Source organism: Diceros bicornis, chromosome 17 (genome assembly GCF_020826845.1).
Source record: "Diceros bicornis minor isolate mBicDic1 chromosome 17, mDicBic1.mat.cur, whole genome shotgun sequence".
In the NCBI taxonomy this organism is placed as follows: domain Eukaryota; kingdom Metazoa; phylum Chordata; class Mammalia; order Perissodactyla; family Rhinocerotidae; genus Diceros; species Diceros bicornis.
Window position 1 is genome coordinate 37,270,351 of NC_080756.1, and position 23,403 is coordinate 37,293,753.

Genomic DNA, 23,403 nt, shown 5'->3' on the forward strand with positions numbered 1-23,403 from the left:
CCTAAAACTAAGCAAACATAGTGCTTATAAGAAAAGAAAAGAAAAGTGATTGTTTGCTTTAAGAACAGGTAATTAGCTGACGCTGGAGGCTTTCCCCTCTTGCTGCTACTTTCCTTTAAATCACGTACAGTGGCTGTTTAGTGTCACACAGCTTGACATTATATATTATACAGTTATTATATTTTGAAACCTCATCTGTTCAGAAAGATACATTGCAATCACCCTCTGACATTTACAAAACTATGTTAACACCAATGGCATGGTCATTAACAAACTATTTTCTTACAGGTGTGGGCAGCAGCATCTGAAGCAAAGCATCAGCCACCATCAGATTTTCTTTGGAAGGAACAAAACAAGTTTACAACAAGCCCGAATTGTACAACAATCCTGTGCAAACCTAATGGTGAAGTCAGTGTCCAGTTCTTAACAATAGTTTTTAAAAGATTGGATAGCTCTCCTTATATTCTCCTTCTCCTCTTAGCTCACTCAATTACTTTTCCCTCCTTAAAAGCTTGGATAGAACCATCACTAACTGTCATAACACGTCAGGCAAATCAACAGCACCTCTTCCCAGTGCCAAAGAGCTGCTTACAATTTGGTGAAAATCATTTTGATAGCCCATATTTCTAAGAAGCTATTTCAAATTTCAGAGTCAAGGATGGATTTTATTTATGGTATTTAGCGTGAAGAGCAGGATAAGAAAGGACGGAACTACATACAGGCCTTTTCTTTTCATTTATTCAGTTCTCAAACATTTGTTGAGATTCTCCTCTATTCTAAGGGCTGCAATAGTGTCGGGAATATAACGTAGAGTAAGACATGAAATCTGCTCTCAAGGGACTAATATTCTTTTTTTTTTTTTTCGGGTGGCGGGGAGGAAGATCAGCCCTGAGCTAAGAGCCATGCCAATCCTCTTCTTTTTGCTGAGGAAGACCAGCCCTGAGCTAACATCTATTGCCAATCTTCCTCTTCATTTTCCCTTTTTCTCCCCAAAGCCCCAGTGGATAGTTGTATGTCGTAGTTGCACATCCTTCTACCTGCTGTATGTGGGACGCCGCCTCAGCATGGCCAGACAAGAGGTGCGTTGGTGCGCGCCCGGGATCCAAACCCGGGCTGCCAGTAGCGGAGTGCCCGCACCCAACCACCAAGCCACGGGGCCTGCCCCGGGACTAATATTCTAGTGAAAAAACCTACGCTCTAATTTATAATGACTATACTTTATTCACTATAAAATTAAGTGTATTAGTAATAACGTTGTTTAACTCATTCCCAATATTTGATAATTTTATATTTTCACTCTACTTTTTTCTCGATATGACATTAGCATAATATATGCCCAAAGACACACAAGTAAAATTTAAAGGTATCTCTTTTTACAACAAAAAAGTTACTCCTTTTTCAAAATCATCCTTTAGATTTTTCTTAACGATCTGCCTTTTTTCCTCACCCCTAGTCTAACTTACTATGTCATACAACTACTAATCCACACAATATGATGATCGGAATCGACTTACGAGTTTCTTTCTTGCTCCGTTATACCTGATGCTTAGACTGACTATTCCTTTAGAATAGACTTGCTAATTTATTAAGAGCCACCATTTAGTGTCTTTCTGTGAGAACAAGCAGTTGTCGCCAGATGGAGCGAACCCTCGCTAGATGTGATGTTTGCAGCCTTCTCTCATTCACCCTTAGATATTTTTGTGGGGTCAAACTGAATTTTATAATACTTCCAATAATTTTCACTGATGAGGAAAATAAGGCTATGCAATCTCAGTTATTCACTCGGCCTCATAAGAAATCACTAGCAAACCCAGATTAGGATGAAGGCATTCTCGTTTCAGACCTTTCATCACGTTTATCCCTCTGCAAACACGTTTGGGGTTTCTACTTCGTATGAACACTGTTACAGGCACTGAGTGTTTTACCAGACAGACCAGGTCCCTAAGCTCCTGGAATGCACATTTTAGTAAATTGTCATTTTCTACAACTGAATTAGACTTTGTACTTAGACTGCTCCTTTTACTGAGTGGTTTGAGCTACTTTGAACATATAGAATCAGACCACTTCTGCTGGGTGACGTAAATACAAATAACTGTTTGCCAGTGAAAGATTGAGCCTGATTGATTGACTTGTATGGAAATATTTACATATATTTAGTATCTGCCAAGCATTGTGCTAGTTGCTGGAGGAAAGAGCAAAAATATTGCCTGGTTTTTGTCCTCAGGAAACTCAGAGTCTAGCCATAGAAATTGGTATGTAACAATAAATAATTGCATTACAATGAAACAATGCTTTCATAGCAGTATGTTCACAGAGCATGGCAGCCAGGTTAGAGATATCAACTTTGTAAAGGAGAACATCAAGAAAAGCATTAGAGGAGAAAACACTTGTCCAGAGTCTGCAGCAGGATGAGAGAGAGTTCACCCACTTGACCTGAACTATAGTGGTCTTGCCCCTTTCCTCCTCCCTAATTCACCACTCCCCATGGTTTTCCATGCTCTCTTCTCTAACCACACTGGCCTTCTTTTACTTGTTTTGCTATCCAGTATTTGATTGCTCTTTCAAGCCACAGGGCCTTTGCACATGGTCTTGCCTTTCCATAGACTCTCTTTCCTCCCCTTTTTACCTATTAAATCCTGCTCATCTTTCATACCTCAGCCCAAGCCTTTCTTTTTGTGAGGTCACATGCTCCTGGAATTCCCACCTCATGGTAAAGCACTTAGCATTATTTAATTCAAATAGAAAATATTTCCATTAAATACACTGAAATGTGACTTTAAGTCAACCTAAAACCATATATAAGCACAGAGTTCTCTTTTTTTTTTTAACAAATTCATTTCTGCTCTCACCTCAATAATACTGGATCTCACTATCTGCAATTGCTAGATAGATTTTCCTTGAAAAGATAGGTTGCTACATTCCCATAGACATGCTGAAACACAGACAGACCCAAGGTTTCATCATGACCCTGGAATTGCTTTCTATTTGTGTAGCTTGTATATAGAAAATAACCCATATCTCGTGGAAAAAGTTACAGAGCCTGCAGTCTTCTGCTTAAAATAACAGCCACCCATACAGATTAGAATAGCTCCTGTTTCTGGACTTGAATAATAGTTTTTTTTAAGACATGGCAGGGGCTGGCCCATGGTGCAAGCGGTTAAGTGCTTGTGCTCCGCTGCGGCAACCTGGGATTCACCGGTTCAGATCCTGGGTGCGCACCGACGCACCACTTGTCAGGCCATGCTGTGGCGGCATCCTATATAAAGTGGAGGAACATGGGCATGGATGCTAGCCCAGGGCCAGTCTTCCTCAGCAAAAAAAAAAAAAAAAAGAGGAGGATTGGCAGATGTTAGCTTAGGGCTGATCTTCCTCACAAAAAAAAAAAAAGACATGGCAAACAGAAGTTACATTATGGGTCATCAAAAAAAAAAACTCTAAAATAAAGTATGGCAGACTGCTTTTTGAGTCATCACTAACATGTCAACAGTTAATATTCAATGCACCTACAAATCTGATGGTGTAATATAAAGGTAGATTTAGTCCTGCTGTGCCATGAGTTAACTATGTCATCTTTATTCTGTTTTCTAATATGTAACATAAGAGATTATACAGTAAAATCACTAAGATTCTATGAGTCTATAGATTTTTAAATAGGGCTAGATGCTTTTCACCAGTCACATCGTTGTCCTATAGGATTTGTAGCCTCAGTAGCGTACGTCGAAAAATTAATAGGCATCTTATATTTATTCAACACCTGGTACTTTCCCAATACATTGTTTGGCATTAGAGATTCAGATACAGAACAGACCGCTCCCATGCTGTAGGAGCTCATTGAAGAGCTGTTTATACGTACCTTATCTCATTAGAGTCTCAGTGTTGTTTAAGTATTTTACAAAGGAAGAAAATGGGGCTTGGAAAGTTAAATGGCTTGCTCAAGGTCACATGATTAGTTAAATGGCAGAAATAAAATGAAACCAGATATTCTAACTCCAAGAATTTTTCTATTGTACTAAAGACAAGGTTCATGTGGCCAACATTCCAGAGGTGAAATTAAAACTATATCATTTTACTTTGTCACATTATCATTGTCATTGTCATCAAATATTTTTTAGTCCCTATAGTACAGGGGGAGAAATAAAATATTGCTCTTGTCTAGGAAAGGCTTACAATCTAATCGAGGGAGATTGTACTAAAAGGATCATGAACATATTTTCAACACGAATATCTATATTTGAGTCACTAAAAGAGGAGAATCCCTAACTGAAGATCTGAAGCAAAAGTGGGGTTTTCCTGCTGTGATCCATGAAATTGAACTTTATTTTTTAGGGTTTTTTCTTTCTTCTTCCACCGTAGGCCTAGCCTAGCTGAACTTGCCTAGTGTTGCCTTTACATCTATTTAATTTGTCAAGCCAAGCAGAGGGTTTTTCAATGATTACAACATAAACTCCAAACCTCTAATTTTATAAACTAAAAACAGATCACAAGAACAAGTAGACTCTTAGGGCACACTGTGGTGCTTAATTTTCTCATGTTGAACAAACACGTAATTGTTAGTCCCTACACATGATTTTCCTGATTAATTTTTGCCCATATATGTTATGCACATGCCATATAGACAAGAAACCTAAACGAACTCCAGTTTTAGTGGTCATGGGTCTCCTCACTAGTCCCACCTAGGATTCTAGCCTGGAGAACGTGGTTTCTTCTCCTTGTCTCTAGATCTACTGCCAATTTCCCCATCTCAAATAAGACATATGTATATAACACAGTGTCTTACATATTTAAAATTTTAATTTATTAATATTACAACTACTTTTTACACAGTTCTTCATGTTATAAAATTCAGTAGCTTAACTGAATCTCACAAAACCCTCATACAGCGATTCCCCACTTCCACCTTCCCCATCTTACATACGAGGACAGCCCAAGAGACTAAGTGACTAACCTACCTGAGCTTGCAATTGTCAGAATTGGAAGCTAAGACCAGGCTGTCTAACTGCATCCTCATTGTGTGTTTCACTAATCCATACACAGTAGGTAAGTGACATTATACAGTTTGATTTTGAAGTTTTATTGCAATAAGCCTATGACATTTAAAGAAATCTAACTCCAACACTATTCGATATTAATGAATCATTTTGGTTAGGCCATGGCCTGGTACACTCCGATTCACTGGAAGCAAGCGTTGGAGAAATTAGAGACTGACATTGAATTTGACAGATGCTCAGTAGTAAGTCCAGCGTCTCGAAGGCACATGTTTCATTGGCACGAAGTTATGACTACAGCTAAAGAAGAACAAGATCAGTCTAAGAAAGGTATCTCAAAATGTCAGATGGAACCAGCTCAAGCTTTTCTTAAGAGGTAAAAGTCACTTGATTTTTTTTTTAATTGAATCCCCACAATTAGTAACTAAGCAGGTAGGAATGACTGGGTGACAAGTAGATATGTGATGACTACATAAATCAATAATGACCAAAAAAATCCTATTTTGAAGAGGACCATAAAAACCATCATATATTCATAAGCAGAGTTATACTTATGGGACAATAAAGGCTGGTGATTTCTGCTGGGCGATATCGAGACCCCTCTGGCCATTTCACTTCTCGATGACACTGTTGTTAGAGGCAAGGCTGGGGAAAGGCAAAGAGATGAAGTTATGTCTTCAGCAGTGCTCAGGTGGAGGGAAAAAGGCATCATCTAGAAATTTTATCTTGGATCAATTGCTGATGTGGCTGGAGGTGCAGAATTTATGTCATTCAGGTGTAGGCAAATGCTTCTGATGTTGTGATAAAAGTGCTGCTCACAAGATCTAGAAAAGCCATATTCTCTGGTCTTGAAACATGCTTTCACTTTGATTGAGCCTTCATTACTAATGCCACCGCATAAAATGCTTTATGGGTTCAATTTGGGCTTAATTTTTCTTTTACAGAGAAAAAGAAATGCCACCAACACTTTTCCCCAAGCGCAGCCCTTGGTGCCACAGTCCTGATGTCCCTGCACATCCCTACTGTTCTCTGATTGAGCCTCACAATACCAGCATGGCTGGAAGCAGCTTAGATAGACAGCCCAGGCGTCAGTCAGCCAGGCCTAATCCAGTGCAGGTAAGTCAAAGGGATATTTATTCCAGTGGAGAGTAAGGTGGATGTGTGGATGTGTGTTGAGAACTGGTGAAAAGTTGGTAAGTGGTAAAATTCGCTAAGTATTAAAAACTATACATATCCTCAAGGATAGACGGCTCCTAAAGCAAGTATTACAAGCCATTTGCTTACATGTGCTTTAGCACAGTGTCTTTTGCTGGTCTTGATAAGTATCTATTGAATGAATCAATGAATCAAAAGAACAGTGTGGCCAGCAAGAGAACATAGGATTCTTGAAGTCTGGTCAAAAGTACATTTTGTTCTTCACCAGGCAGAAAAAACTGGTCCTACAAGTTATGCTGTAATAAAAAATATCCATCTTTTCCAAACACACTCAAATATTAATCCCAAATTCTTATTCTTTTTCAACCAGAATTTTCTTATTTAGGTCCTCTAAATAAGGCTTTTAGAGTTGGTGTTGTTAACCCAGGATCTGTGAATGGATTTCAAGAAGTCCATGTATCTGCGAAATTTGGTTCAAAAAATGTATGCCTCTATGATGTTTTCTGGGAAGAGAGTCCATGAGGTTTATCAGATGCCCCCAAATGTTTAAGAAGAACTGATTAGAAGACCACAATGCCAGATCCTAAGCTGTGGAGAAAGTCTGTTGCATTTAACAGCTATATCCTGGTGAAGTTATAATGATTTGCAAACTTTTATTTAGCAGAGAGATGCTTTTTTAAACAAAATCTTGGGCAGAATCCCGATATAGAAAATGGATAAAAGCAAACCTGTCCAAGTTGAAGAGAAGGTAGTGATTCCCACTGCCCATTACCCCTTCTTTTTCTTCCCTCCTTCCCTGTGATCTTTGAGGCACCTCTCTGGAATCACAGGATTCTGTACACAACAGTATGAGAACAACTGTGCTAGTATGCTAACACATCATTGGGAAATAGTACCCCCAAAATAATACCTTTTAGAAGCAGAATGATGGAAATTTTGTAAATTCCTAAATATATTATTCCACTTCATAAAATTAAGTACCCTATATCTTTGTGCCAGAGTTACTTCATCTGTAAAGTAAGAGATCTGGTTCTGGGGCTGGCCCGGTGGCACAGCAGTTAAGTGTCCACACTTCTCCGGCAGCCCGGGGTTTGCAGGTTCGGATTCCGGGAGCACACCGACTCACTGCTTGTCAAGCCACGCTGTGGCAGCATCCCATATAAAGTAGAGGAAGATGGGCAGGGCCAATCTTCCCCACAAAAAAAAAGAGAGAGAGAGAGAGATCTGGTTCTGAAATTTAAAGCGTTCTTTCAGCAATAAGTTTTATTTACGAAAATATGTATTATATATATATGTAATATATTATTTTCTATATACACACACGCACACACCCTTAGTACTTTATGACTTAGATTTGAGACTCTCAAGAAGTACGTTAATTTATGTTTTTCTCCAATTAATGGTAGCCTTCACTATTTTACTCATTTTGAACAACTTGTTTTCCAAAGAAATTTGATTTTGAATTTTCTTGATTTACCTTTCTAGAGTGGTAGCAACTCTCCTTAATTATTCAAAAATTTTTGCTATTCAACACAAAACATTTCACTGTATTTGTATATTCTGTAATAGTAATTCAAAAAGATAGTTGCTTTGATATCTTTAGGGCCTCTGTTCATCATTATATACCTGTTTAATTTTCTATTCATTAAATTTTGAATATGAGCATTTATACATCAGAATTGTAAGAGCTTTTCTTTGATTTCGATCACAAAAGATGGCCACAAAGAGACAGATGTTATGAATGATTAGAGGATGATTGATTGGACAACAACAATCTCTGAATCACCAGTTCATTTCCTTGAAAGAATGTGTAAAGTGATTCTTCAAGGGAAAGTTACCTAGTTTATTAATTATCCAGTTTCTTTTTAATTTGCCTCCCATGGGATTATTTGCTATCATTAGCACACTCCTTAATAACTGACAAAGAAAAAAAGAGATAAAAGAAAAATTCATCAATTTTACTCATAGTTTCTTCAGTCTTGCTTTCTCCCTACACTAATAAATAGGCTAGTTTGCTGAGTTACAGAAGAAAGAGTCTTAGTTGCATGTGACTCTTCTATCTGGAAACAATTGCCTTGTTTTTAACTGTGCCTCCCAAATATGTTATAGAGGAGCCTCGAGACTAACAATTAAGATAATTTTAAAGAAACATCTACACCTCATATGCCTAATTTATACCAAGCACATTTTGTTTTTTAAAACATGTTAAAATACAGAAAGTATAGAGGATAATGTTAAAAGTATCCACATGCTAATCATTCAAGATTAATGCATGCTAATATTTTGTCATATTGCTTCACATTACCAAGAAAAGCCCCATAAATTTGAAATCCCCTTGGATCTTCTTTCCAGTTTTGACATGAAACTGGAATAAATCATTCTGGTTCTCATTTTCATACTTTAATTACATATATATGGATCCATAAAGTATATATAGTATAATTGATGTGTTTTTAATTTATACAAGTGGCACTAAGCACAGTGCATGACACACAATAGTTGTTTAATACATGTTTGATGAGGACAGACAGAAAAGATTTTAAAGCAGGCATCTCATAGAGTTAGACATGTGTCTTAAAGAGGATTTTGGAAGCAATGTTGAAAATGAAGTGGAATGAAAAAATTCCAAAATCTAGGAGGAAAGAAAGAAGGAAGGAAAGAATAGGAGAGGAGGAAAAAAAGAACAAAGCAGATTAGAAAAAGAGATTGGGGACAAGTAGGTCTTGTAGAGTTGTAATTTGAGTCCCAAAAGGACGGGAGAGAGAGATTGGGACAGAAGTAATATTTCAAGAAATAATAACAAAAATTCTCAAAAATTAAAAGACATCAAGCCACAGAATCAAGAAGAATAAACCACAAACAGCACAAATTCAAAGAAACCACACCTTTATGTGGTTTCATATAATAATATAATATATATAATATACAATATATAATATAATAATATTGTATTTCGTATATGATATTATAATAAAAGTTCAGAAAACCAAATAATGGAAGTCAGAAGACAATGGAATAATATCTTCAGTGTGCTAACGTGCTAACAGAACTACCATCCTAGAGTTCTATACCAAGCAAAAATATACTTCAAAAGTGAAGGTGAAACAAAGAGATTTTCAGGCAAAGAAAAACTGAGAGAATTCATCAACAGCAAACCCACACCAAGGAAATACTTCAAGTAGAAAGAAAATGATCCTAGAAGGATGCACAGAGATGCAGCAAGAAGTGAAAAAAAATGCAGAGGCAAAACATAGGTAAACATAAATGAATATTCACTATACAAAACAGTACTAATATTACCTCGTAGGGTTTTAAATTTATGTAGAATTAAATACATGACAACTGTATTAGTTTCCCAGGGCTACTGTAACAAAGTACCACAAACCTGGTGTCTTAAAACAACAGAAATTTATTCTGTCACAGTTTTGGAGACTAGAAATCTGAAATCAAGGTGTCAGCAGGGCCCAGGTCAGAAGGCTTTAGGGGATTACCCTTCCTTGCCTCTTCCCAGCTTCTGGTGGTTGCCTGCATTCCTTGGTGCTCCTTGGCTTGTAGATGCATCACTCTAATCTCTTCTCCCATCTTCACATGGCCTTCTCTCCTATGTATCTGTGTCCATATTTGCCTCTTCTTATAAGGACACCACTCATTGGATTAGGGCCTACCTTAGTCTAGTATGACCTCATCTTAACTTGATTACATCTGCAAAGACCCAATTTCCAAATAAGGTCATATTCACAGGTTCAAGGGGTTAGGACTTCAACATATATTTTGGGGGTACACAATTTAATCCATAACAACAGCAATAGCACTAAAGTTGAGGAATAGTAAAGGGAGTTAAAGTACTCTAAATTCCATTATTTGTCCAATATGTTGTAAAAGTAACAATTTATATTAGATTCTAGTAAATCAAGAATGCATGTTGGAATCTAGGATAGACACTAAAAGAATAGTATATAAATGTCATTCTTGTGACATGATGTAATGTCATACTTTCATGATCATCCTGTAAAAATATATTCTATTTTCAATGTGATCTTCTTTGATACATGGGTTATTTGGGGATAATATATCACAAACAAAGTGGGTGTATTTCAGGAATGCAAAGTTGGTTCAGGCTTTGAAAATTAATCAACTAACCTTATCATCTTAGAATAAAGAGAAAAATTATATAACCATCTCAATAGATAAAGAAAAAGCATTTGATAAACTTTAATACCCAAGCATGAAGAGAGAACCTTAGAAAACTAGGATTAGAATTTCCTTAATCTGACAAATAATAGTATCTACAAAAATCCTAAAGCAAACTATCATACTTAATGGGAAAGTAATGGAAGTTTTCCCCTTGAGATCCAGATCAAGATAAGAATTCTCTTTATGATGACTTCTATTCAGCATAGCATTGTACTAGAAGTCTGAATGCAATAAGGAAAGAAAAATCGTTACCCCATAATCCAGCAACTCCATTCCCAGGAATTATATATGCCTAATAGATATATACATACGTGCACCAAAAGACAAATATGATAACAATCATAGCAACTGTATTTGTAATAGCCAAAAACTAGAAGCAATCCAATTGTTCATCAACAACATAATGGATAAATAAATTATGATATGTTAATACAATCCCATAAGCAATGAAAATGAATAAACTACTGCTACATGCAATAACATCAATGAATCTCATAAGCGTAATATTGAGCAAAAGATGCCAGACAAAACAGAATGCATATTGTATGATTCCATTTATATAAAATTCAAAAACAAACAAAACTAAACCATGGTATTAAAGGTCACAATAGTAGTTATCTCCAGGAGAAGGAATGGAATAGTACTTGGAGGTTACACAAAAACTGCTTCTAGAATACTAATGATGTTCCATTTCTTGATCTGAGTAGTGTTTACATGAATCACTGTTTTATTATGCTGTGCAATTATGACTTGTGAACTTTTATGCATGAATATTGTACCTAAATAAAAGTTTATTTTTAGAAACTCAACGACAAAAAAAGGAAAATTAGAAAGCAAAGAAAGCACAGTTACAGTAATGAGCACTGACAGCTTATACCTTGACAAGGAAGGAAAAAGAAAACCTAAAAAAACAGATTGACGAACTCAGAGTGAATATTAATAATACGAGACTTACATGGTGTAGGAGAAAAATAGTCATCTGAAATAAGTCTAAGCCTATCATTATACTGCAATGTATTGGGAATTCATTTTAATATAGTTCGTTGTAGCTCAGTCATTTCCAGGAGCATCTCATGGCAGAGATGGCTAATCACTGACCCCTGAAATCATTGTTCCTTTAGATGCAAGACTCACAGGTCCAGGGAGATCTAGACACACAGCCACCAAGAATAAAGCCTGTTTTTCTCAGTCTCTGCTGCAGCTAGGCAGGACCATGTGTCTGCATTCTGTGTAATAGAACGTGCACAGAAATCGTGTATGCAACATCTGGATCACGCCCTTGGAGTGTGCACTCCCCTGTATCTCCTCCCGGCCGTGATAACAGGGCTGGAGCTGTCATCTTTCAACTCAGAGATAAAGCCAAATGTTGAGGATGGAAAAGCCATCCTAAATGCCATGTATTGGCGCATCTCCAGACTGTTAAGTGAGAGAGAAATAATCTTGTTTAAGCCGTTAAGTTGTGTTTGAACCAGATGGCCCACATAGGATCATTACCATTTAGTTTCACTTAATGGGCTACTGGTTATAAAGAAAACAAAAATCTCAGCTAGACAGGACATTTTAAGACAATTACATAAATTTGAATATAGAATGAATATTAGATATTGATGAGCCATTGTTCTTTCTTTATTGTGTTGTGGTTATAGATTCATATAGAAATCTTTACTTAATTTCTAATGGTTTGGTGACATAAGCATAGACAGATACAATTATGGCAAAATATTAATTATTGAATCTAGGTGATAGGTCTTGGTTATATTATTCTTTCATATTTTCTGTATGTTTGAAATTTTTCGCAATAAAAATTTGAAAAAATAAAATAAACAAGAAAGACATTTTTGATAGAATGTAGTAACAACTTGGAGCTATTAGAGCACAGAGGCAAGGCGCTGACCACAGCCTAAAGAGTAGCTCTTGGGAAGGCTAAAGACCCGTTAACAAAGCGGATGCATTTGCATTGTGTTGGCACTATTGTTCCTAGACCTGGAGAGAATGTGCTTTCCTCTTGCTATGATTAGCTTACAGACTGTGGACAATTTTGTCAGTCGTCTTCTGCAACTCAAGTTAAATAGCAGAAACTAATCTGAAGATAGTATCCTACAGACATTATTTTAAGCTAACAGTGTAGGTGTGTGCAGTGTTTAATGCACTTTATTTGCATACTGTCTAATACACTTTGCCTATCATCTGTGATCCATGTTGCACACGAAGTGGGATTCATTTTAATTGTGGATTCTACAGCTGCTACTGTCTTCCATACAAATGTTATTACAGTAATAATAATAATAATGTTTCTTTGTTTCTGACGGTTGCAAAGCCACACTATAAAAGCCAATCTGTTGAAAAATAAATGAAACTAGAACATAGATAACATTATGCAGGAATGAAACATTTAAAATCTCATCAATGTAAGCTCTACATTAAGATCACATGTATGGAATTCTAGTTTAGTTGGACTGTGGGCCTTACTCATTATAGTTCAATAGATCTGGCTTATATATCCTGGGATCAAAGTATTTTTTTCCCGTGAGAACATGCTTCCAATGCATTATGGTAACAAAGGAAAAAAATACAAGTTTGGAATAAATTTTCTTTACATATCTTCCATATTAGTATCTGTTCTATTTATTGATGTTTATGCCTGTATTGCATTGTTTAAATTTATCAGATTAAGAATTTGGAATGTTCAATGTCACATCTCTATGACTGGGCAGATTTTCAGTTAATATTATATACATATATTTATATATATATGACAGTATTAGTCAATAATATAACTCGAAATTGTATGAATTGATATATGGAAATTTTTAAACAAATAATCTGACTATCCCATAGAATAGAAAAGGTCAATTACTTGGACCTCTTACAATCAGACTGAGTGGAAAATAATTACTTGAAGGAACACTGCAAACTGTCAAATGTTTCTGTCCATTTTTTGTTATCAAATAATAACATAAAAAATTAGGAACTTTTTTATAAATGAAAATTACATTACATCATGTATTCAAGGGTAATGATTTTTCTCTTCTGTTGCTTGCTCTCAAAAAATTTAGATTGTAATATCACCATATTTCTGTAGAATTTTTTTTAAAAGAATAGACAAGTGAGAACCAGTTATATGTCTCATCTTACAGCTGAAATAAAGGTTTCTTTAATGGATGTACAAAGAATTCCAAGATATTAGTCCTAATAACAGAATGGGGAAAGGGGCAAGGGTAACTTCATGACTACATCTTTTATTTCACAACATTTCAAGATTACAAAATACAAGTATTTTTAATTAATTGCCCTGTAGTTATGAAAGATTATAATCTCATTTATGGAAATATATGTCGTTAATGATCCATTTCTTCACACAAGTGAGAAACACTCTTTCACAAAGTCAGAATATTCGGATTCAAGTTATCAGGTGCTGAAGGATTCAGGCTCAAATAACCCAAGAAATTGCCATCACCCACCAAAATTGAAACAAACAACACTACTACTAATAATCCTGTCATTAAATTTCAAGAAATTATAGATGGGAATTTTTAATAAATGTTTTCCCATTTACTAAATACAGTAAGTTTAGTAACTTCCCATTTACTAAAATACAGTACTTTGTTTGCTAAAGAACAACCTTTCAGGGTGAAACTCAAAATCTTCATCCTCAGGCTAGTCAGTCTGGAAGAACATACATAAAATATTTACAAGGTCTGTTGCATGCCAACAAATCACTCCAGAAGATGAGCAGTGATGAGCTAGATTCTTCTTATATCTAAGCCACTGCCTATGGTAAGGAAAATATCTTAGAAGCCTATTTATATTACAGGTTCATAACTTACTATTCAGAAAGTTTACACTGCGATGTGCCAAATAGCATCTTGATACATTGGATTCAGAAACCTATTAGCGGCTAAGAGAAGCATTGTGTTAAACAGAAACAGCCTGCATTTTTGTTAATCTTCCTTGCAGATCACATTTTCACATCCAGCTTCTGGATATTGTTTCTTTGTAATCAAATACTGGCAATTTAACTTGATAAATTCTTCTTCTGAGCTTGCAGAAGAAAAGAAAGAGTTAGGTATAACAGAGGAGCTTTTCCTGTAGTTGTTTTTTCCAGAAGAGCTCATTGTTGTCTTTGCCTAAAATATTATTTTGCTTTCTTATCTTTTATTTTACAGGAATGAAAGAACATCCCATCTCTGGGCTAGAAGTAATTTGTACTTGAGATCACTCGATTCATCACTATTTCAATTTGATGACACTAGTTTTCTATTTAGAAACTGTATTTAAACAAAGTGACTTTCAATCCCTGCTTAAGTAGATGGAAATGAGGGAGGCCACCATATCTGTCACCTCATTCATCACCACGGTGGAGTTGGCTAAAGTGGCAGCTAAGCAGCATCTGCTTCTGTCCACACATCTCCTCTTGCATCCCTCCTAATACAACCTGACTCCTGTACCTCCCTCCACCAGCTACTTCAGCATTAGGGCAGCTGTAAGTGTAGAAAGGAGAAAGCATTTGAGGAATTTTACGGGCTGGTAAAATTACTCTGCAACCTCAGTTTTTAAATATATATCTTCCAGATGGATATTTCCTCTCTGAAAGTCTTCATTAAATATGACTTGAAATATATGGTTCCTTTTAAAATGGTTCATTGAAAACTTGGACTTCATAATCAAATAATACTTTTCAAGTGGTTTTTAAACCATTTGGTTCAAGATACCTTAAATACTGTCCTTAAACCTTAGATTTCTTCTTCAAATGAAAGAAAATCCTTCTGTGGTTAGTTTATTCCAAGATTTGTTTTAATGTGGAAAATCAGTGCTTGGAATATTGGACTGAATTCCTGCCCATCCCCCCAACCCTCTTTTGTTGGGAGTTTGCAGGGACCAGGAAAAACAAGACATCTCAGTTACAAAAGCAATAGGCAAACTCAACCATTGAAGGTAAGTAACTATTACAAATTTGCCTTCTCTGCAGAAAAATAATGACTAAAATAATTTGCAGATATATTTTTAAGAGATGTCCTAACATGGATTGTTCTCACATATCCCGTAGTCATTAATTTTCTGTTAAATATTTATATTGCTTTTGGAGCCATCAGTTTTTGCCTTCTCTGTTGTATGATAAACTTTCTAAGAATGGGAAACAAGGAAATACCACATCTTTACTTTTTGCCCTATATCCTCATCCTATCCTTGTTGATGGATGAGTAAGAGCGATTGAAAACCAGAGTCATTTCAAATACTCAAAAAACAATTCTGCAACTATACTAATATATTTTAACTGCTATGAGCAACAGATTGTTAATAGTATAGCAGAAATTATTCTGGCTAAAGAGACTGCAGAAGCTCTGTAGTTATGTATCTTTTAAATGGCGATGAAAGGGAAGATTAGGAAGCCTGGCCTCTGCTATTCAGTTGATAAATGACCTTGTATCATTTAACCAATCACTTTCTACATTACCTCATCTCTTTCATGATGATATCAACATCTAAGTAATTGAGGACGATCTCAATGGTTTTCTGTTTTGTAAGTGGTTGTGTTTAAACTCTTCCGCAAAGAGCTGATGACAAGGTGATTTTTTTGGTCAAGGATTCCTTTTGGTCCGTATCCTTCTCTAGTTGACATCCTTTACTGCCCTAGTCCATGAATCATCTAGTATATGTTTTCTTGCTCTTGTTTCTGATTAGGCTTTAGGTTCATTCCTTGGTTTAAGAATAAATCTACAGCCACCCAATCCCTAACTTGTTAGTATTCTAGACTCTGCTGTATATGCTGGCAGAAATGACTTAATTTTACTATCCACCCAGCGGGCTAGCCTTTCAGCATTCGCCCAGCTACCCACGTTTGTGTACCGATCTTTCAGTTTTCCTCAGATTGTTCAGCTGTCCAATTTCTTTCAGCTTCTCTCTTCCCAGATTTTCCCTAATCATCATCTTCTATTTTTCTGAAGGTCATCTATAAGTCCACTCTCTCTATTATTATTTTTGAGCTTCCAACTTCCTAAAAATGTGATTCTTTTTTCTTCTGAGAAGCTTTTTTCTCAAGACACTTCTTAAAGGGCATTGAGACTGTAAAGCGATTTATTCCAACCACCTCATTTTAGAGCAAAAGAAACTGAAGTCTGTAGATACGAGTCACCGAAATTCATCTAGTAATCCAAAACTAAATCCAAGGTCTTTGAAGTGCAAAGAACTGGAAAATCCAGCCTTTGCCCTCACTGATAAAATTCATGTTCCCAAAAGATTTAGAGATATATCTACACTGGGATCCACTTCCTCCAGTTGGTATAGCCCTGAGCAGGGTGTAGTTGAAATACAAAGGATGGGATCTGAAATCTACCACAGACATTAGCAACTAGCATTTCTACAATTCAATTACCATTCACTTTCTGTAGCCAGAAGTGAATTATACTGAATACAGAATCTGCAAATGAGTTGGAAAGGGGATATTTTATTATATACAAAAACAAGGATTTTTTTTGTTGTTGGTTTTGGTTGGAAAAAAATGTTCTGAATCCTCTCATTGGATATTGAATAACATACTTTCGGCAAAGGTCTTCAGCCTTTGTTTTCTTCCTCAGTTATTATTTTGCTTAACAACCATGGTCACAAATTTGTTCATTGATCCTCTCTGTGGGAGATTCTTTGGTAGGTTGGATTTTTTTTTTCCTTACCCTGTGTTGAAAAGTTCCAGGCCTCTTGAGATGCCTTTATTTCTGTCTTCTCAGAGCCTCCACCTCCATCTGGTGGTATCCTTAGGATTGATCATCAATTCAGAATATTTCTGAAACCTTTACTGGGAGCAAAATTTTAATTCACCTGTCAGTGAATGACTTCTATATTGCAGTCAGCTCCTGAATCTGGCATGTCTGTTCATGGAAAGTTGTTCAGAGATGAAGTTATCACTTGGTTCTCATTGGTATTCATGACCATTCCTTGGCAGTTTGTAATGTTATACACTTGTGCAGAATTTCACGGTTTTTACGTTACCTTGTTTGAGCCTATGAGATAAGTAAGGCTGATTTTATCTCCATTTTATGGTTGAAGAACTTTAGCTCAGAGAGATTCGGTGACGTACCTGAAGTCACTTAGTAAGTGGCAGAGTTAAGACTACAATCCTAGCTAATGACAGGGCTCTTCCACACCGCTCTGCCAATCGAGCCTTAAGATTGTCTTTGTCTTATTGCCCCCTTCCCAACTTGTCTGAAAGGGAAAACACTACACATTTAGAAGTAGGACTAGTAAAAAGACATTTTTACCCACAAAAAAAGGAGTTGGCTACTCCATACAGCAAAAAAGATTCAGGTCCTATTTCCAAAATTATTAATTTAACAGAGTGCCAATTATTGGTACAAACAGCAAATCAGAGTTCAATCTCAGGGGTCTTTGACTGGTAATCACGTTTCCATGCTACAACTGATCAAAACCATGCAGTTGTACTTGGAGTCACAGCTCTCAAATACTCAGTACTTTGCAAGGAATGTGTAGGAGTTCTACTGTGTGACTAATGGGCAGTGGAGGTGGGTGACGCCACAGAATGCTGCAGAAACAGAACTTTCCACAAATTAGAGTTAGAGAACTCTGGAAAGGCCAGGTAATTTCCCTCTGTGTCTGTCACCTGCCATATGAACTCTCAAACTTGCTAGGAGACACTGAGGGATCTAGGATAGCGAATAGAGAGGGAAGAAGGAACAGGGGCAGCAGTGAGACTTGTTACATATCACCAGCACTGTCCTCAAGAGTATGCACTTGCTTAGGACCTGGGAAGAAGACACAAAATTGCAAACATGGGATATTAAAGTCATGATCCGTAAAAGTTCTTGTACCCAGGAGGCACTCCTGTGTATTGTATTGGGCACTCCTAATAAAGTACTGGTGAGGCACTCCCTTCATGAACTGAGCTATGTTCATACATCTCTTACTGTTCTGAATGGTCTGAACCGGACAATCCAAACATGGGGTGTCCTTTTAGCCCTCCAAGGGGCTTTCCTTGGGACCCTGACAAGAACTTTCCTTAACAATTTCTCCTTGGGCCAGTTTTTGTGAGTGAGGAGTCAGTATTTAACAGCCCAGAAAGAGCGACTGATATTTAATACTCTTTAATGTGAAACCTTGTTAAAGGAGTTTTGAAAGTCTAATGGTTAAATTTTTTGGTGTCAGTGTTTTCTATCTATACTATCTGTACTTTTCTATCTATCTATACTTTGTTATTTACACTATCTATACCCTAATATCTTTCCCTTCTCAGCCCTCAAAGTGATCTGTTCCTGAAATTCTTCAGTCAGTTGAAATTTCGTGAATATTGGTTTCCCACAACCTCCTTCCTTCAAAGCTTGTTGGCCACTTCTGTTTCTCTGTCTTCCCGGCCTCTTGTTACTATGTCACAGGTAGGTCAGGTGGGAGGAGTACAAAGACCTGCAGTCTAGACTCCCCGCCACGCTGGGTCAGAGGTAGTCCACAGTTTAAAGGAAACTAAATGCCCATGCAAATGTCTCCAGCTCCACTTCCATAAAGAAGGTGTAGAACAAAAGCATCTCTGACTGTGAGGCCTCCTACTAAGACATCTAAAGAAGACTCAAGCCAATTGCACATAGCAAAATGTAACTTTCCTTTGTTTTTCTTATTACATTTTTACGTCTGTTACCTTTATATTTTAAATTTGGGGCACATCTTAGATATTTAATGGAAAAGATAATTAGGTATTACTCAAGTACCACCAAGAAGGAAATGAAAGGTGTGAACATTTAGAAATGGGTCATTAAACTGGTTTCCCCAGAACCGTGCGGATCTTCATATACAACACCAGCAGTAAGCAGCATCCGTGACCAGCTGATGAAACAGCCAAGCTCCTTAGGAGTCAAAGAGCCCTGCACATCATCAATCCCCATTAAAACTGTCACCTAAACAAGTGCGCATGTTAGAGAGTTGAGATAGAAGGAGAAAAACACGAATAATCCTTTCACCTTGCCAAAAGTTGAGGTATCACAGAAATAATTTCCTCCCTCCTGTTATTGTCCTGCGTCCATGAGTATGTTCAAGTATGTTCCAGATCTGCCATTTCCAGGTCTTAATTTAAGATTAGTGTGAAGGAAAGACTCTGAACATCTCTACTTTATATTGCTATAGCTATTTCAACACAGATACAGTCTGTATTATATTTCACCATGCATTGCCATTTTATTTTTTATTCAGAACAATAATATCCAAGCCTAGAGAACACAAGGATGCCCGACATGTCCAGCCAGCCTTCATCACACTGGAGAGGAAGCCAGCAGCAAGCAAAAAAATGGATTCTTTTAGAAAAAATCATTCCTCCCGACTTTACTGTAACCACTTCTCAAAAAAGGAGATAGGGTTTGTGGACAAGTTACAACATTTGCTTTCTAGGCTGTAAAGAAGAAAAACATTGGTCAAAAGTAAAACCGTCACAGTCTTCCTTTTGTGCACATGGAGTTTCCCAATCACTAATTTGAGTCTTTTGTACCCTGCCGCACAGCTGTTAGGTCGACAACTTCTGCCATTTCTGCAGATGCATTTTCCAAAAGCACATGTTTCAGAAATTCTGAATCTTGTGGTCTGATTCTCTACACTTGGAATCTGTGTCCTTAAAACATAGATTAATTTAGCTTCCTAATGACTGTAAGTAATAAGTGAAGTTTACATGGAGTAACTAGTTGGGAGTTTTTAAACTTGCCTATACTTACCTCAAATTCAGCCAAAATAGTTTTACCTTCCAGCTTGTGATACAAGGTACAAAATCTCATGGATAGAAAATGCCAAAGGCCAAGAATTTTTCAATTAAATAATCTGATGGAGCTACTTTTTCTTAACCATTCTTACTCCTTATTTGTTAGCTATCTTATTCTATACCTATCAAGAGTATAGAAATTGAAGAAATAATGAAATATGCTCATTTTTAATTTTGACCTTCTTGGTGGTCAGAAGGTATGATTGCTTCAGTTTCTGACAACAAATCCTGTCTATAGCTGTAGCCTTCTTAATTTAATTTAATTTGATTTATGTGTATTTATATAGCGTATGCTGGAAGATAGGGTACATACAGCCTTGGAATGTGAGAAGGAATGAGAAAAGTAGGATTTTTTCCCCAATATCTGTTTAAAAAAATAAAGTAAAATAACCCAAAAAAACATCAGTGGCGACATTTGAGTTTTGTTTTGTTAGATCCAAACACCGAGAGCTAAAAATACTTTATTTTTAAAAAGTCATGTGCCAAGGGACTCAACCATATACTTGTATACTAGTGTTTATAGCAGCATTATTCACAATAGCCAAAAGGTGAAAACAACCCAAGTGTCCACCAACAGATGAATGGATTTTAAAAATGTAGTATATACATATAATAGAACACTATTTATCCATAAAATGAAATTCTAATATATGCTACAACATGGATTAACCTTGAAAACATTATGCTAAGTGAAATAAGCCAGATGATACAAAAGGACAAATATTCTATGATGTCATTTATCTGAGGTACCTAGAATAGGCAAATTCATAGAAATGGAAACTATAGTAGAGTTTACCAGGGCCAGGGGAAGGGGGAATGGGAAGTTATTGTTTAATTGGTACAGAATCTCTGTTCAGGATGATGAAAAGGTTCTGGGTATAGATAGTGATGATGGTTGCACAATATTGTGAATGTACTTAACGCCACTGAATTGTACACTTAAAAATAGTTAAAATGGGGCCAGCCCCGTGGCTTAGCGGTTAAGAGCGTGCGCTCCGCTGCTGGCAGCCCGGGTTCAGATCCTGGGCGCACACCAACGCACTGCTTCTCTGGCCATGCTGAGGCTGTGTCCCACATACAGCAACTAGAAGGATGTGTAACTATGACATACAACTATCTACTGGGGCTTTGGGGAGAAAAAAGGAGGAGGATTGGCAATAGATGTTAGCTCAGAGCCGGTCTTCCTCAGCAAAAAGAGGAGGATTAGCATGGGTGTTAGCTCAGGGCTGATCTTCCTCACAAAAAAAAAAAAAAAATAGTTAAAATGGTAAGAAAAAAAATACCTCTAATAAAATCTGATTAGTATTTCCAAGATAAAAAAAAATGTCATAGGCTTGTCTAAAGCATCTGAGAAGACATACATTGCTTGACAAAATAATTTGTCCTATACTTTTTGGTTTGATATAAAAAGAGTTCACATTAATTCCTGCATAATAATGCAGCATAAATATTTCCCAATCACCAGGCCACACTGATCACGTTATTTCCTCATTCTTTGGACACTTAGGAGTAGACACATATTTTTGGAAAACTGTCAATAACACCTTATGCCACTTTGAACCATTAAGTATGATCTTTGAATCACACGTTGGCTAAATTGCGTAGGCTGTTCTGTCTTTTTCTTGGTTACTATAGAAACTGCGTAGTCATGGTGTTGTGAGGAGACTACAAGGGCATCTGAGAGTGTACAATAAAAGTTAACTTATTTCATGGTTTATAATTTCTTCCAGCTGTCTCCATTTGTGATTCTCAAGTTCACTCTGGGAGTATAAACACACAACCAAAAGGGCTCTGGTAACTACAGCCAACAACGATCTCACCCGTGACAGACTCCATCCTGACTGCCTTCCCGCAAATGTTTGTAATAGGAACACACGAAACAAGTGACATGTAAAGTTCAGGTGTTTCCAATTATTTCCCTCCTATGAGCTGAGGTTTCCTAAATCCAAAACATGTTTCAGCTCACATCATTTTCCTTATATTTGAAGATTGTGTTGTTTCAGGAGAATTTCATCTACATAGCTCTGATTCATTGACACTTCATCAATAACATAATATATCTCCTCTGAGCTCTTCTACGCGATCGTTCCCTCTCTGGGTGGTCGAAAATACGGTACGTTTAAGTATTGCTTCCTTTCGTGAAGCGCACACTTAGAAAGTGTAACCTTTTGCCCCCGCAAGAAAAAGACAAATAAATGCTCAGTGTCGGGATTTGTAGTAGATTCCTTGTCAGTTACATCACCACGGAGTGTTCTAGCACAATGCCTCAACTATCTTCCTGCTCAAGGACGGTCAGTCTCTCTCTACAACGGCATGGATGGGGGAAGATAGACCCATCTCTGCTGTAATGAATCTTTAACTGCCTCAATGTCAATACTCAGGCTAGACTATTCAGGGATTACATGGAAAGAGCATTTTGGAGCATTTTGTTTTCCTAAGTGTAGGAAAGTGATTGATCCTTTAGGCTATAGCAGCCTTAGACAGCAGTGAGCTTTACCTTATGGTCCTAGAAATTTGCCACTTAGTTATTGCCCTCTGCAAGTGAGCGGCAGCACTCTGCTTATAATTACCTTACAGGAATTGTGAGAATTATTTCATAAAGCATTTGAATAATGAGCAGCGTTAAATAATATTCACCATTTAGGGAAACAAATTCATCTACAAATGGATTAACTAGATGACTTACAATGAAAAAGAAATTCAAAACTTTACCTACTGCTGAACACTCCCCAAAATAGGTGAACATTTTAAGCCCTATCCCTGCACATTCTCTCTCTCTCTCTCTCTCTCTCTCTCTCTCACACACACACACACACACACACACACACTTTATTATTTTGGCAGGAAACAGTGAAAGATATTGTGAAAGGATAAACATTGTTCTGATGATGAAGTGTTTTTGGTTAATTGCCAATGAGTTTGAAGAAGAATCCAAGTTTTCAGATCAGCATCAGGGCTAGAGTTCTTTTAAGGGATAAACTCCTACTACTCTTGGCACTTTATTCCGAGTCCAAGTAGAGGAGACATTAGAATCTAACCGTCTGAGTACGTTTAAAATGTACTCAGTTTAAAATGTGTAGTAACAGTATGACTTTGTGCTTAAGATAATATAAATGGTTACCTATGTTTATGAAAATACTGACTTGAAATGTATCTATATAGATATATTCATAATATATTTATATTCTTTGGGATACATTATAAGACAAACCAGATAAAAGTAGAAATTTTGTTTTATTTTTAAAGGATTTTTGCTTTCCTAATGTTTTACTTTTCTTAGACTAAAGACAGTTTCAGTATGTTGAATGCCATGAAATTATCAGCCTT

At 36.7% G+C, this 23,403-nt stretch overlaps 1 protein-coding gene across 1 annotated transcript in view; it reads left to right on the plus strand.

Annotated features, from left to right (window-relative positions):
• LMNTD1 (lamin tail domain containing 1) overlaps positions 1 to 15,250 on the plus strand; it is a 35,266-nt gene extending 20,016 nt beyond the window's left edge. Inside the window, exons 5-8 of the mRNA XM_058557401.1 lie at positions 289 to 408; positions 5,147 to 5,361; positions 5,930 to 6,095; positions 15,203 to 15,250. Coding sequence (XP_058413384.1) covers positions 289 to 408; positions 5,147 to 5,361; positions 5,930 to 6,095; positions 15,203 to 15,250 — 549 coding nt within the window. The remainder of the gene's footprint in view (positions 1 to 288; positions 409 to 5,146; positions 5,362 to 5,929; positions 6,096 to 15,202) is intronic.
• The last annotated feature ends 8,153 nt before the right edge of the window (positions 15,251 to 23,403 follow it).